We start from the raw sequence: 17,263 nt of genomic DNA on the forward strand, positions 1-17,263 counted from the left end.
TAAATACATGTGAGTTGCAAGTATATACTGCTATGTTAACCATATGTACTTGTCGCGTTGCAAAAAAAATATTCAGCTGTGCTGGATAAAATTTTTATAGGTGTGGTAAAAATGCAACGAGCCAACTACAGTTATCAGGATGGCAAAAATGCAACGTAGCCCTTGCATTTGTGATGTGAAATTAGAAATTAGTCAACAGTGTATGATTCTACAAACAAAAGGCGGGTACACAGTTTCTGAACAATCGTTGAAAAATGACTGAAAAATTGGATACGGCCCACTGGCTGAAAAGTTTGTGGAATTACAGTCCTAAGTTACCAATTTACATTCTAATGGTATGCAAATCCTGCGCTATTGGTAACTTTGGTGAAATATAGTTACCAATAGCACAATATTTGTATACCATTAGAATGTAAATTGGTAACGTGAGACGGTAATTCCACATATTTTTCAAACATTTTTCAGCCGGTGGACCGTATGCGATTTTTCAGTAATATTTCAACCATTTTTCAGGAACTGTGTACTCATCTAAAGTAGAAAGGTATTTTGACAGCGTCAAAACGAAATTTGTTTGCTTGAGAGGGTATTGATCGTACCATACCGATTATCATTTTTGAGTTAAGTAGTCACCGAGCCTAATCGAAAAATTGTGTCAGAAAATTAATCTTTTCTCTTGGCCGATCAGCGAAAATTCGTAGGGAGCCTTCCCTTCATTTGTGAAGTATATTTTTTAATGGAAAGTTTATTTCTAAAAAATTCCGAAAATAATTCAAAATTTTCCGGAATGGTTTCGGTTTTTTTCGGAAATCTTTCAGATTTGAAATTCCCGAATATTTTCCTGTTTTGAGGTGTACACTATTCTTAAAATTTATTCACCTACGATTAACTATTACGGCGAATAGGTTTACGAAAAAGGGTACCAAAGAATCGTCGACAATATCAAGTGTTGTTGAAACACAAATCAAATGATACAAATGGAACCTGTCAGTCTGGCCCCGCCGAATGGTCAAAGTGTGCAGGACGATGATTATCGTCACAGAATTTTGGCAAGTATGTATACCTTCAGCCGAAGGAAATTTACTCAGTTTAGTGACAAAAAAACTTTTTTTCAATTATGCCATTCAATAGTGAAGAAATTTGGTAAGTCAATACATTTTAAAATTAAAAATGGTCAGTGTTGAGTTGCAGTAACGGATGGAAAATATGCTTTTCCTTAGGGACAACGGACGGAACATTATCCTTCTGTTTTGATTAAAACATACGTTCAGTTGCTATATAGAGTCTCGCATATTGATTTCCGATAAATACAATGGCATTGTCTGCTTAAAATATTTCCTCGAATATTTCATTAAAAATCATATTTCGTATTGTTTCGGATCAGATTATTTTGTGAGTGAAATATCATTATCACTCGGATATATAAACCGAGACATACAGCTATTATATTGATTTTGAACCGTTGAGTTAGAATACATTGTGAATGTCGCATGTCGTAGTGTTCATAGTTCGAATTTATTATGATCAAATAAGTATAATAAGGCGTCCTTCCTTTCAGTATTTTAAATAATTCATAACGGGAGAATTCGAAGTATGGATGTTCTTTCGTTAAGCTTGCTTTTTATTATTAAAACCGTAATGGACGATATTTTTTCATAGTCCCTTTATTAATGTATTAATGATTCCGAGAATATTTCGTTCGCATGGAATACGAACAAGCTAACAAGCAAAAACTATTTATAGGTTTCTAGTTTTTAAATTTTCATAGAATGTTATTGAGCGAGCATGTTCATATTCAAGGGAATTCAAGGAAAAAAAATTCAGAATTTTTCTCGTAATTTAGACCCTCGGCGTGAAAAGTTGTATACGTATCTGTTGTAGACGGTAGATCTTAGGCACTTTCGCATGTCGCCCTCACTTCTTTCAGACTCAAAATTCTCGAAATTGCTTAAAATCTACCCCCTGCAATAGATATATAATATATATGAAATAGCAGCTGCACTCTACGAAAAATGAGTCATTACTTTATTGACATAAGCTTTAAAAAAAACTCATTTCCCAGGAGGTCAGTGAGTAAAGCCACTTACGTAATTGAATGGAACTTTACATTTTATCTTGTGTGACTGAAGCTGCGGGAATATACCAAAAAACCACCTTTTACACAATTTTTTACACATTTTCTTAAGATCGCCGTAGAATATGGGTTTGAAAATGCAGACCTCTGCCAATTACAATAGTTGTGTATGACCAGTTACCTCAGATCAAATTTTTAACACTTTTAGGCAATAGAGGATAGATCAGTCTAATGCCTGAAACTACGATTTTTTCTTGAAAATAGAGTTTTCAGTCTTAAAAATTGTAATGCAACAGACACCGTTATTGGCGGAATCTGCCCTTATTTATTATAATTTCTTTTGTCTGAAAAATGTATAGTTTGGAGGAAATTTGCGACAACATCTCGCAACCTATGTATGTCAAATTTAGTTCTATTTCCTAGTACTAGAATATTAGAAAAAAAGATGACATTTGGTGTCATTTGGACAAGTCGTTCCTATATAAGGAAAGGAAGTTAGAACGCTAGGAAAAATGAAAAATTTTAACGAAAATTTATTTAAATTTTTTCTAAAAGTAAAGTGATCCATGTTCAACAAATAAAAGTTCTTTGAAAGATCTCGACGAGCTCAACGAAATAGGATAAAATGTGAGGAAATTCGAGATCAATTAATTAAAATATTAGCAAAAAAGGCTAAAAATGCCATTTAGTGCAGGGACGTGCTTAGCTTGTTTTAATTAAGTCAGTGAAATTCTACAAATGACATTCAAATATAGCTCTGGTCTTTCAAAACTACACACTCATTTTGATGAAAGAAAATACCTTTCTTGTTTGGACCCAGTGGATACTCTCCTGTACACTTCAAGTTGAAGTAATTGTAATAAATTACGAAAATATTGAAATAATGGTCTAAATAATAGAAAATCGCTTTTCTTGTTGGAAAACGGATTCATAGGATATTCCTAATAATATTAGAAGCTCCTCGACAAACTCTTTCTAGTTCTTTATTTGTGATATTTAAGTTTCACTCAGACTTCGCAGAGAACAACAAACTTTAAACATATATTGAAAGTTTCAATTTTTCTATTAAAACAGTTCGGAGAGCTTTCAGAAGCTGTTCTAAAATATACGAATACAGGCAATGCAAACCTTCAACGGATGTGTAAAATACGGATCACTTCTACTATCGAGTTGATTTGAGGGAAACTCAATATTTATTTCATTACTTCCTATGGATTCGATCCATTGGATTGATGTGAGTGATAGATGAAATACTGTAGTTCGACAGTGGAAATTCCCTTGGAAATTCCACTGAAATTGAGTACATTAATATCAGTTTCACGGCGTAATTTACGTAACAGTTTCTGAAAAACTTTTAAATTTATTTTACATGAGGGAGTTGTTATTCCATACGCTAATTAGACAGAGGTTAAACTACAAATAAAACGAATCTCATCACTATCCTTGACAAAAACATAAAAAAAGGATTAATTGATCAAACAACGCACTTCATGCATGAGTTGTATTTTGAATAGAATACTGAAACTAGAATACTGTGTGTCATATGTCATACAAACTTTGGCACTGTAAATAATAATGAATAAATTTACACGCAAAATAGTACTCTATTTGACAGTTGTCACTTCCATCACACATACTTGCAGCGCGTTGAATCAAAGCTTTACGAAATGTTTTGGCCTCAGTTTTGTTTTGTGTTCATGTTCCTATGAGAAAAACGCTGTTGGTATGTAGAAAGGTCACAATTGTTTTCAGTATGCTTCATTCTTTGCACTCTATTTTCTGGTGAAATACCTTGATAGTGAAGATGGTTCTTAATAAAATAGAGCGCTGGCATTTGTGATTTTACGACGAAATGCAACAGAATTATATAAAAATCTATTACATTTGAGCTTTAAGATGAGTACACAGCTCGTGCAAAATCGACCGCTGCAAAATATGACAGAAATTGTGTGAGCTGAATGTCAAATATTTTGCAAGCACAGAGTAAACATCAGGTTTACACCGAGCTTGCACAATATTTGACAGATAACTCATTCGATTTTTGTCAATAGTTTGTATAGGTTTTTTCCATCGTACGGTAAAAACGAATTTTGACAGGCCGAAAACAACCGACCGTCATCCACAGAAGCAAACATAACCGCAACTTAAACAAATTTCTTCGTTAAAACTTCAAAGTGAGGTTGTGTTGGCTTCTCTGTGGATGACGATTGACATTTTGAACGACCTTGGAAGAAACCTATGGGTCCATCTTTCCAGCGTTTTTCACGAAGTGTGTACTAGCCTTTAGTTTCCGAACAGAATTTTCCTATTTGAGAGTAATAGTTTGTATGTCTGTAATGTGCAGCGGACGTTATCAACTAATTTTCATCTTCGTATGGACTTTTGCACTAACAAATAGGAGTTTGTAGATCCTCTAAGGTTAGGACACTAATAGGCCGCATGCAAATTGAGCCCTCATAAGGCCGTGCAAAACATATGTAAAATTATGTCAAATCGCCTCAGTAAATTTTTAATCTGAAACAAGTTTGTGTCGAATATTTGAAGTATTTCGCGTAAATCGAAGTGATTCACTTTCAATTTCGGTCAAAAAATATTTTCGCGTGTGACCTTTCTAGTGTCCTAAACGAAAATTACGACTAATTCGCCAAAAAATTTCTAAAGTCAGATTAATTTACTGAAACAGTATTGGTGTTGTGAAAATTTGATTTTTTTTAAATAATTTAGTTTCGATTGTGCAATTTAGTGTTCAATTTCTTGAATATGCTTAGAAATCCCTGCAATACGTTTCGTGCTAATTCAGTCGGTAGAATTTGAAGAAAACATGCCATTCAGGTAAACAAAAATTCTTGACATGAATGCTGTGAAGATAGTCGTAAGTGACACATCAAATCTGAAAATTCTTTGTCCGTTAATTTAAAAAACGTTTTTTTTTGGCGGAAATGCTTTTATTTGAAAGTGCATGAGTTTCCGGTAAAATAAAATAGTGATAAAGTCACCACTATTGAGGACCTTTAAAATGGCATCATTAGTTAAAGTTGATTGGCATAGGCTATTTTCGTTGGTAGGTCTGGCATGTGCCTGCTCAGTCGAATTTATGTATTTGGCTCCATTATTTTCATTTAAAAAGCAATATGTATTTCGTATGATCTATGATGGAAAAGGACATGGACTCAAATGTTTTTTTTTTGTATAATGTAACAAGCATAGGTTGGCATAGGATTCAAGCGGTAGTCTTATGAGGTAATGGTATGTACCAGGCTCTCGCTCGATCTGTCACTTATCTATTAATATAACAATGACATGAAGAATAGATTTTCTTTAAAATCTTGTGTATTTATTTCAATCTTTTATTAAACTTGTCTATTTTATCTATTTATGTAGATACTTTCAAATTTCCTTTTCGTTTCAACACATTACCTTTCTAGCAATTACAGCTATAATCAATCATCGACCCTCATGGCATATCATATATACCATAATTGTATATATAAGTTAATCAAGTAAACTATTGAAATATGCAACATTCTTCCTTTACAAACGAATCCATCGATCCATTTAAACCACATTATTTTATTAGTAACGCCCTACGTTGACATCGAGCTTGACATTTATTCAAAATTTAAATCATGAAAAAGTAGTAAGGTTAAGGCATGCCGAACGGCCAATGAAACAATCAATTCTATGTTCTATAGTGGCCATCGCATCGACTGTTTTGTGTGTACGTGCTTCGTTATTTACTTATTTTTGGACATAATTGGTCCCATTATATTATTATCACATTTATGTTAGAAAGGTAAATAATACTACTACCGTGCACCTGTTACACCTACACACATATTTTTCGTAGTAAGTCGAGCGGAAAAACTTGAAAGCTAAGTTGTTCCGAAAACTAAAATGCTTCGACTCATAATGAGCGTGGAAATGGGTACAGAGACAATTTTGTCAATCATCTATGTTATACTTACCAATTTTGTACGTGACACAAGTCTATGTGTGCTGTAACAAAGCAATGACGAGAATTTCAAGACATAAAAATTCCACAAATTAGAGATCTTTCTGTTTATTTGAACAAGGAGATATTTTGACCATTTTTAAAATTCTTAAAAAATTCTCAATTTTAAGAAATTTTGGGAATTTTTAAGAATCCTACTCACTGACTAAAAATGTAAAATTTCTTATTTGAACGTATATATACTGTTCATCAGACCAGAGGTAAACCGTGGATAGCAAGTTAGTTTAGTTCATAGTTTAGTTATAACTAGACTTTCGAAACATTTCCTTAAAGTGCAAATCAGATTTCATTTCAGATTTTGGTTCTTGGACACCGTACGAAATGTATGTGCCTTGCCTGCAGTTTCATAGTTCTAGTCATAGTACCATAGTACCATGAAGTCACTTATTTTTAGGAAGTGACCTGTTGTCACTTCAAACTTGTTAAAAGTCAATATGTTTGCCGAAAAAAGAGCCAAATATGTGAGATATGTCTAATATCTAGAACAAATTAGTAGGAACGTCAGGATTCGACATTACTTAAGATGAGTTCAGTCACAAAACTAATTTCATCGAGTAAGAGTAAATTGCAAGTTTCATTGAGAAAATCGTCAATAACATCCCAAATATCGAACTTTCCAGAATACTTAAACAGAAATCAAGGAGAGGTGGAGTAGTGCTGAAATGTCTGAGCCTTAAAGTAATCATATGATTACTCTAAGATCTGAACAAGAAACACTAGAACTACTATCCCAATCGTAGCTACGTTATTTTTATTGATCTAGAAAAAACTTAAAAAATCCTCATGGGGAAATACATGACTTTCACAGACCATATCTCAGTCTCAGGTTCCTCCTGAACATGGATCATGGTAGACCGGCTGAAATCAGAAGGACTAGAATGTAGATTTCGAATGACACCAGTTATATGGATTGGATTGGAAAATGGATTGGAAATGGCTAGCGGAAAATGGCTTCAAAATTGATGAACACTTTTTGGGGGAACCGTAATATCGACTCCAATCCCAGTCCGACTTTGCCAAAAATAATTTCTTTTATGAAATATCGGTAATAATGGGCCATACTTTCCAGAACAGAGGAAATTTTTCAAAAAGTTATTCTATTTTCGAAGACATTCGACATTGAAGGTTATCATGTGAATGGTTTTTCCGGCTGGAAAAACAATTTTCCATTTTCCGGGAAAAAAATTTGTTCCACAACATTTCAAACAACATGAAACAAAGAAAAATCTGAAAAAAGGCCACGGAATTACACAAGTACCTGCACTATTTACGATTTCGATAAGACGACCAACATCCAGAATTAAAATTCCACCCAAAATCGATAACCCAAAATTTCAATTATGCCATTTCCTGTAACACCAATTTTCAATTAAATAAACTCGACATCAGATGACATATTCGTCCGCAAAGGGTTGATGAACATATTCTTCGTAATATACAAAAAAAAACATTCTCGCTCTAATTCATTATTTTCTCACTTCCTCACTGACTTTCTCTACATTCCACTTCATGTATTACTCTTGAAACACTAATTAAGCGCTCTCCGTGAATGAGTGGCTTTCCAAGCTCATTGAAAAGCTCTTTGAAAGCTTCACCGTTCTACATCCACCAAACAGACAGACATGAAAATCTTTTTTTTTCTTGAGAATCTTTCGTGCATATCCTTCGGATTATTCACGTTTTCCGTTTACATGTGAAACACAGTAAAATAACAAAAAAAAAATTACATTCTGATGAATAAATCGAACTTGCGCACTGTGCCGTTTTTTTTATGTACATTTAATTATTGCTCATTTGCTTTTGATACGAAATACTCACCAGAAGGAATAAATTTCGGCATAGTACGCGGTGGATGAAAACAAAGAAAAGTTGTAAAATCAGTTGTGTTGCTCGTAGTGCGTAGAATCCACTTATTGTATTTATACATATACGGAAGTATATGTGTCGAAATACCATTATTTTGTCATCATCGTCATTACCAACAACAACAAAACCAATTTCAATTATTCAACGATTTGTTCCTAAAAATACTTCACAACTTTGTTTCTAAACAAAATCATTTGTTATATCGAACCCACTGTAATCAATTTGTAGGGTTTTGTGCGAGATATTAATTTATTTATTTTTTTGTCGAAAACACAGTGAGGTACTGGTATTTTTAAAGTGTTTCCGGTTTATAATACGAATCCGAAATTTTCAAATAAATCACAAACTCGAGTCTGAAATTGTGGTATGGCGCCAACAATGCAACATCAGGCGCCTCCTATTAAAATGCCGCAATTGCACAGCAGTGTGCATGATAGACGTCCTGATACGGCCAGCGGTTCGTCGGCAATATTAAGTCAAGGTATTATTTTTTGTCCTTCTTGAAGCAATTTTATTTAGATTGATTGTAATGTCGTTGCAATCAAACGTTACATTTAAGTTACAAACTATTTGTATGTAGAAATCGTTAGAAATTTTCCAGACCAAAAACAATTCCATAAAAGTTCGTTCAAGCTCCGCTCGTCAAGAGAATACATAAACTAAATGTATTATGGAAAGTGCTTCAAACTTATATGTTATTTTCAGATAATGAAACAAACTTTTATTTGAATACATAAAAGAGCAGAGAAATTTCTTCAAGCGTAACCGCAACAGACTGCTAACATAATTACTAATATACACATTTCGGTTCAAAAAGGTTATTTATATAGCAGCATTTCATGAAATGAGTGCGTGTTTCGAGAATCGTAGGTTTAATTAACCCACACCCTGAGATCTCATCATGAAATGTGCAAATATGGAAAATGTAATTTGTGGACCTTTACCATTATATACACGAAAAATAATAGACTCAATCGCAGGTACTGACTTTTGTACGATTTCCTGGGATCTCGAGGTGACTGAAAGTGTTCAACATACGGTACCAATTACCAATTGACATTAAAAACTTTTTCATGAAGTCTCGATATAAATATTGAAGCCCGTTTAGAAACTACCAACGTGTCACTATATACTAATTGAATCTGTTACTTCCTTTGTTGAAATAATCCGGTTGTGCTCGATATGAAATATCTTCATTTGCTATGACATACATTTACTGTTTTTCAAAAGTGGTTTTTGATAGACCAGGGGAGTTGCAGGAAATTTTGGATCTGTAACAATAAACCACTGAAAACACGAACTTGGTCTTTAGTTAAAAATCATTTCTTTAAGCCTAACCATGAGCTTTCCTTGACTTATCGTTTTTGTTAGTATTCAGATAAAGTCAAGCAAAACTCACTGTTCGTCCGAGTTTGTTTCAGTGTTTGTAACAATTCGCCATTTCCCTCAACTTCCCTCTATAAAAAGGTCATAACTTCTTGAGTCACTTGGCAATGATTCAGTAAATACATTTTTAAGTTATAAATTAAACGCTTGGTGGTGTTTCGAATAATTGTATTTTAAACTACATCTACAGACGAGGGGGGTTATCTCGAGGGGTTGGCGTAACAGAAACGAAATGTAATCACTTATAGGATGATATAATTTTAAGTGAAAAATGTTTCAACGCGGATTTTACTTTTGCTATGATTATTTCATTAATCCAAATTAGCTGTATGCCTCCGCAGAACTGATGTATATGTTATAGCTTGCAACAAACACCAAAAACTTTTTATGTCCATCATTTACGCAGCAATTAAACAGGTACGAATAGATTTCTTGTCCTTGTCAGTTACTTTGGCAGTTTATTATTTTATGAATAGAGACTTTTCGCATACGTTGATTAGAGTTAACATTATATCAATTGTTTTTGACACTTAGGAAAACTTGTTCAAGTTGTTGATTAAAACTTTTCTAGGAAGGCAAACGGAAAGCTTCTTAATTATATTATACTTTTACTACGTTTCATTTGATTGGCTAATTCTAACACTGAATATTGGTTTACAAAACAAATGTCATGGTATAGTTTATGCTTCCTGTAGTAAGCTATAATATTTTTCGTTTTTTTTTTTTAGTACCGAACCGCAAAAAATTTATAATTCCATAACTGGGACGATCTGAGTCTAGGAACAGGTCACGTTTCCATGAGCCTGAAATGAAAGAGAGTTGAATAATGTTTGTTAAATCGAAAGGATATTTGTACAAGGTTTTTCCTTTTTGTCCTGCTGAATAAAGTTGAATTGAATTGAAAATACCTGAAGCGGGTTTGACCTGAACCTGATTCAATCAATTTTGATCAAGAATGTATTATTTCGATAAGCATACTTTAACGCACTGGTGCGAAAATAATCTCAATTTCGATAGTACATAAATGGTTACTTATGACATCGAGTGCAAAGTACGCTACCGATTGATAAATTCTTTCTGTTCCATAGAGTTGCCCACAATGTTTTGTATAATAAATGCAACAAAAGTTTTACTTTTCATCTGCCTGCGTCCTGAAAATATGTTCATTGTGATCCATACCCTCTAATATACATACATTGATTTCTGTCTCAATGTCATCTAGATATGCTAATCGATGAAAATTTCATATAGCTATAGAACACACGAATATCACGGTGTGCCTGGACCGATTTTAAGTGATAATTTTTGCAAATTAGATTTCTTTTCTGATTTTCGTTCGCAAACATTCGTATGGTGTCTAAGATCCACAATCAGAAGAGAAATCTGATTTGCAAAAATCATCACTTAAAATCAGCTGCGTTCCGCTTCATTCTCGGACGTCTTCACCACCACCGTGGTCAAAAATTACACCTTTAGCATATACTACTTTTTATTAAGGCGCACCAAACCAACACCAAAGTCGGATTCCCAACAAAAATTTGCAGAACTTAGACGAAAAGTGGGAAAACCGTTTTGCTTTTGTCTGGTGAGAGTGTGACGTTTTTGGTCCACATGAATATAAAAGTTGTTTTAACATGAAACTGTTCATTTCATCAGTGAAGCATTTTTCCGTTTCGAGAGTGGAATATTCCACTGAAATTGTGTACTTTACGTAATTTCTGAATGATATAAATTTCACATGGAGGAGTCGTTATAACATTTCCTATACTAATTAGACAAAGAATAAACTACCAACAAAACGAATTTTCCATATCCTTTCTCTATCCAACATGAAAAATACTGTCCGTACCACGGACTAAAAGTCTTTTTTAGCATATTCGATTCCATCAGACCTCGCCTTCCGACTTCGGCTCTGTCTGGAAACTTCTCACCCCCTTAAAAAATACTTTTAGTCCTAGGTACGAAATGTACTATTACATGCTTCGACTCAGAAAACCATTCCGTTCATCAGTGAAGCATTTTTTCGGTGCCCTTTGTCATGTCATTACTGTCTTCCTGAGAATTTTTTTTGTTGATAACATTGTATTTCGAGCGGAAGACGAGGAATGCATCCCACCCCACACGTCTCAACAAAATAGATCCCAGCAAGGCAGTACTGTACTTTGTGGTCTTGCGGCCGGAAAATGGAAAAAGCCGGTATTGAGCGAGACAATAATGACGCATTTCTGGACGAAAATGGAAAAATCTCGTTTTCGGCTTAGCCTCGGATCAACGAACTTCGCTCGAAAACTCGACTTGTCAACTTTTCCGTCGTTGTGACGTAAATATCTACTTTCACTTGTTAGAAAAATCTTAAATAAAATCGTTAGTTATATCCTTCGTCGTCTGTTTATGCTCTGTGCATATTTAATGAATATGAAACGATTTCGTTCAAATACTAAGAGAAGTAGAACAAGAACCATCTGCAGTTCATAGAGTTCAAATGCCGTAAAAATAACGAAATTATAATCTCTTTGCCAGACTTGTAGTCACATATCAAATGTAAGGATATCAGAATCAGAAACATCCATGTATTTCTATATTCTATACAATGTATACTGTTCTACATAATGAATTTAAAAAGAGAAAAACCGAACGATAAATGAGGTTAAATATTGTACAGTCTATTTTTAGTTGGAAAATCATTACCTAGACTATGTTGAACATTGGCCTCTTGTGTGCTTGAATTATAAAAAAAAAACTTTTATATTCCACGATACCTATGACATGATATGATCTTTCAATTTAATTCTATAAATTTTTTTTTATTGAAGTCAACCTGATAGCATACATAAGCAATCGGTTCCGTTGACGTCACAGAGAGTTCTAATTATCTTTTTTATTATATGCCGACAAGGCTCCTCATTAATAAAATATTATTTTCAACAATATCATTTATTACACTCCTGACAATTTGACCAAAATTAAATGTTTACAATATTCTCACACTCTGACATGACAATGACTATGACAATTCACTGCTCACTTACATGACCATTATGAATAATATAGATAATATTTTCCATGTAATGATACTTTTTGATTTAAAATTATTACTCATTTTCCAATAAATTATTCAAATTAGGCTTTTTTCATAAAGAAAATGACGTGTACTTAAAGGGCACATAAGAAGGCACGAAGTCATTTTACGTGTTTGCTGCCAGAAAGTCAGTCATTACAGTTGTGCCGGCGGATTTTGTTGTTGTTATTTTATGTGTAACAGTCACATGGTTAACTGAGTGTGGTAGATGTAAAAAAAGAGAAAAGTTTTTCCAGTTTTCGGTACGATGATAATTGAAATCTCGGCGAGTACGTAATTAGAAAAAAAATTTAATTGTGGTTTTAGTTTCTTAACTGTCAGCTTTCACTGAAAGCCTTTCAGGACAATTTAAAAAAAAAAAAATTGAAAATTGGCGCTAACTGGCCAACCAAATTGATGATGTTTCCATTGTTTTTCAGCTAGTACAGTCGGACGGTTTGCTAGGTTTACACTCGCAGTTGCTTCGCAACTTTGATTAGGTTGATTAGGTTGAAGTTAACTCGTCATAGTGGACAGAATCTGTATAATTTGCAAACAGTGTGTCGCCGATTTTTGTAGCTACATCAAACTATAGGGAAAGCTACAGAAATCGACTTTGCACAACAATGTGCACGAGCCGGAGGTGAGTTTCGCAATTGAACTTGCTAGAAAAGGCCTTTTGGGAACAAGAATTTCTCTAACGTGTATCGTAAATACGGGACGAGTTCGTGATAGTTTCGTAATAGATAGGAAACATATTTTGACTTTCCATTAGTGTCCCTGGAGCTAAATATTTCATATCATTGTAACATGTTTTTACCTGCACTTTGAATGCTCTGCAACTTTTATCGGCTTGACATTTCTGACAATTTTGGAACATATGTCAAAGCTACAATAATTAGGAAGTATGTGACGTGTGGACAGTTGTGTCTAGACATAATTATCCATTGTCCGAGTTTAATTACAAAAATAGATTTTGAATAATTTATTGGAAAGGCTGTTCTTATGATAACAGACTAACTTTGTTCTTTATTCACAGAAAATTTTCATTCCAACTGATTTTCCGTTGTCGTAAGCATTTACGTAGCTCTTTATGCTACTCTGACACCGACCCATTCTCAGAATTTTTTCGTATCATTTGCATTTTGCATGCATGTCAAATTACACACAGAGGTATATCTGTCTTGAATAGTTGATTTAAAGCAATTGAATATCTTATCGGCCTTCTGCGTCCCAGACATACAGAAATTTAAAAATTGCAAAGAAAATTGTCAAGCGAGTAGGCAATATACGCCTCAAGTTCAACCAATAAATTCAAATGTAAAATATTCATCCCGGACAATATCAATTAAACAAATTTCGCTGCCTCGAATTCCTTTATTTAAAAATAAAAATTTCATTTCTGGGTAGGTCTAGTCTCCAGAGGGTATTCACGTTGTCGTAGAATTTTGTATATTAACATAAACGCACTACTTTAATGGACCCAGGATTCATAAGAATTGTTTCATTAACTTTTAAATTAAATTATTTCGATATTATAAACAGCACTAGCTTAATTCCCTGCAGAAGTAGAACACAGTCTGTATAATTAATATTATGTTCTCTTGAAAGCTTTTTAATTATAAAAATGTGAAAATGCATACAAAATGTTTATATTGTGGATCTGAATGCACGACTCACAGCATGACTTAATATTCTCTTGAATATTCAAAGAAATGGTATTACAGGTGGCATATCACCGACAAAATTATAATAGGTTAAGCCTACGGATCTAAATATTTTCACAGGATTAATGCTGTAATTATTTACTCATCTTATAACGTGCTGTAATGGATTTTCATATTTTAAATGCTACATGTGCGTCGAAAAACGTACCTTTCATTTTCGACGCCCTGTAGGATGTAATCCTGTACCAGGGTAATAATTTGATATTTCGTATCACGACGAGTAAAAGTACCTCGGGCTGAATCCCTCGGATCCGTTTATTCATCGTGATACGAAATATCAAATTACTACCCTAGTACAGTATTACAGTAATAAACATTTGGACACAGGTGCATAATATTTATTCTAAATCATACATTACTTTGAATTTTCCGTGGAAATTGTCATTCCTTCATTTTGTTATCTCGTTTTCGCTCATACGATAAAGCAGTATATCATCATATAAGGGGAAGTCTCGGAAAGCCTCGACTATTCCCCTTATATGATGATATTCTTCTATCACTTTACTAACGATATAAAAGGGTTTTCGCTAGTTAGGGAAAGGCCACATTACCTCCCTAGTAAAGTAAAGTACTTTGCACTCGATGTCATTAATAACTATTCCTAACTAGTGTCAAAATATTGCGACTTCGTCGCTTATTTCCCAAGTCGTTTAGGGGCCTCGCCTCCGGCTCGAGCTGGAAACTTCTCATTTGCTAAAAAAGCATGCGTTAGAAAAATAACTATTGCAACCCAAGGGCTGTAATGTTATAGAGTATTTCCTGCTGTTTATAGTTCATGTCTGAATTTGGGTTCATAACTAGGTATGAAAAGTTGTGAAGTCATGTACACATTTTTTACCTCGGTGTAGGCTAGACTGTACAAATTTCTATCCCTAGTTATTTACACTCTTTTTACCTAATTAGTTTTCAACATATCAACTAGAGCCCGGAAAACGGATCTGTATAAATTTAAGTGGTCGTCGTTTGAAAGGTAAACACGGGTACGTTTTTTACAATCCATTTCCATATTACATGTACCCGGATCTATTCCACCATTCGCAACAATTCTCATTGCAATAACTGTCCAAATTGTAAAAAAAAACCGAACACAGGAATGGCGCAACTTTGGAATGTTGGTTGATGTTTTAATTTACTGTAGGCTTCACTTTGCATGTTGATAGTATGTACTTGAATCGATTATATTAAAAAAATGCATTTGTCAACAAACTATCTAGTATTTCATCGATTTTTTTTTAAATAGTTGCATTCCGGATACATTTTGTGTAAAGTATTTTCCATCGATATAATAAAGGGTAGATTGGTACACACAAAGAATGTTTGTGCGGAAAGAATGTATGAATGTATGTGTAACGTAACGTACATTCTAAGAAAGCGCGCGGAATAAAGCCATACAAATATTTGAAAATCTTAATGTACCCTTCCTTTTTGAATGTACCTTTTAAGAGCATACAAGGGTTTAGCTGTGGACATAAACCAATTTCTATGGCGCCACCTCTTAATTCAAATGAAATGCTCATTGTGAACAAAAGAATCAAACATCGAAGACGGCCACCATGGAAATACTGTGAAAACAAGATGGCCGCCGTCGTAGAAAATTTTTTGATTTAATTTGATTTCGTCGAAACAAAAAGGAATTTAAAAACAAGTAAAACATTTTTTTGTGATCAGCGACATAAGGAATGGTTTTGATATAGCAACTTATGTGATTATTCTCGATGCACTGCCGAAAAAATGTACCTAAAGTGGATTTTTTTTTGTCTTGCAGGGGTGTTTTAATTGTGAAAAATAATTATGAAAATCAAGAAATTTTATAAATCTGAAAACACATTTCTGCTAAGTAAGGTTCAAATTAACCGTTAATCACCTTCTTGCTGTATTCCAAGCTAAACATTTGTACCCTCTTAATGTCCCTTCGCTTTATTTTGCGTTGTGGTTGTGATTAAAAATTGTTGTCGTTGTGTGTGTGATATATTTCCGAATTTTCGTTCTTCGTGTGTACCAATCTACCCTATATTATATCGATGGTATTTCAGAATTTATATACATTTTAGTTGGTCTTTATGATGTAGGTGTCCAAAGTTTAATTTACTAATAACATACGCCCTGTCGCCACAGATTAAATCATAAAATTTCTAAGGCCAAACAAATATTGTTAAAAATTTCACAATACAGGAAACGTCAGTGAAATTTACGCATGAATTTGCTTCAGCTGTTCTATAAGTCATCAAAGAAAAACTGTTCTTTAAATGACTTTAGATGACTCTGTTGCATTAAACTTTGTATGAAACTCGGTGCTTTTTTTGTCACACGACGTTATGTGTGTTATTACACATCTAATAAAGAACTTTGCACCCGATGTCATAAACAACTATTTGCTGTTCACTAATATTTGCACCATTCGCACATTGGGGATTTTATTTCTTTCCACGTGATGCTCTTCTTTCCTCCTCTACTTTTTTTAAACCTTGTTCGTAACTACAATAAACTACGATCCCTTCTCTTGTTAGAGTACCCTCTAAATATTTAATGCTTTAAACAGGGTCAAACTGTCCGAAAGAGCCCTTCGGGGGCTTTGTCAGAGAACTATATAAATATTTATCGCTTTAAACGGGGCCGAACTAGCTAAATGCAACTCATGAAACTTCAAACCGAAATCAGTTCGAAATCTGTTAGACTTTTCTGATAGAGCTAGATGAGCTAAAAATCCAAGAGCGTTGCTCTACGAAAAGTCCTATCAACGAGAAAATGTTTGCTCATCACGGGCCAGGTCATGGAATTCGCTAAATGTGAAAAATATGGATCGAATTCCATTCCAACAATTAAAGGTAACATGATAACATTCCGATATCTTACCGCTAATGGACGATTTCCGGTACAACCCGAATGTTATTCTTCTTTCGCTTTACAAATCTATATTTAAGCGTTTAATTAAGAACGGTATACAACCGAATTTCCCAAACTCATACCAGTATATTTTCTCATTAATCATTCAGCGAGTAAATAAAACCTCAAATATTCAATGCGTTTTAAAGCCCGAAAATTCTTTGCTATAAATGCTCGAGTCTCCTGCGTATTACCATATGAGTTAGGTATTTTAACGTGTGTTTCTTCCAGATCTTCAAATCGTAATTGACGTTAAAGCC

The 17,263-nt window shown here is 33.9% G+C and overlaps 1 protein-coding gene and 1 long non-coding RNA gene across 3 annotated transcripts in view; one reads left to right on the forward strand and one right to left on the reverse strand.

Moving 5' to 3' along the window:
• LOC119071813 (band 7 protein AGAP004871) overlaps nucleotides 1–17,263 on the forward strand; it is a 34,405-nt gene that overhangs the window by 1,445 nt on the left and 15,697 nt on the right. Inside the window, exons 2-3 of one of the 2 annotated variants that reach the window (XM_037176891.1) lie at nucleotides 903–1,050; nucleotides 1,129–1,140. In XM_037176891.1, the coding sequence (XP_037032786.1) occupies nucleotides 966–1,050; nucleotides 1,129–1,140 (97 nt within the window). In that variant the 5' untranslated portion in view covers nucleotides 903–965. Of the gene's footprint in view, nucleotides 1–902; nucleotides 1,051–1,128; nucleotides 1,141–8,198; nucleotides 8,431–17,263 lie in introns of those variants that run through there. The other variant, XM_037176884.1, reaches the window with a different exon arrangement.
• On the reverse strand, nucleotides 495–16,497 carry LOC119071845. Its single transcript, XR_005086747.1, has 3 exons — nucleotides 16,487–16,497; nucleotides 15,985–15,987; nucleotides 495–528 (listed from the first exon to the last, which is right to left on the reverse strand). It is a non-coding gene; the product is annotated as an uncharacterized LOC119071845 (long non-coding RNA).

The sequence above is a fragment of the Bradysia coprophila genome, chromosome II (genome assembly GCF_014529535.1).
Source record: "Bradysia coprophila strain Holo2 chromosome II, BU_Bcop_v1, whole genome shotgun sequence".
NCBI lineage: Eukaryota > Metazoa > Arthropoda > Insecta > Diptera > Sciaridae > Bradysia > Bradysia coprophila.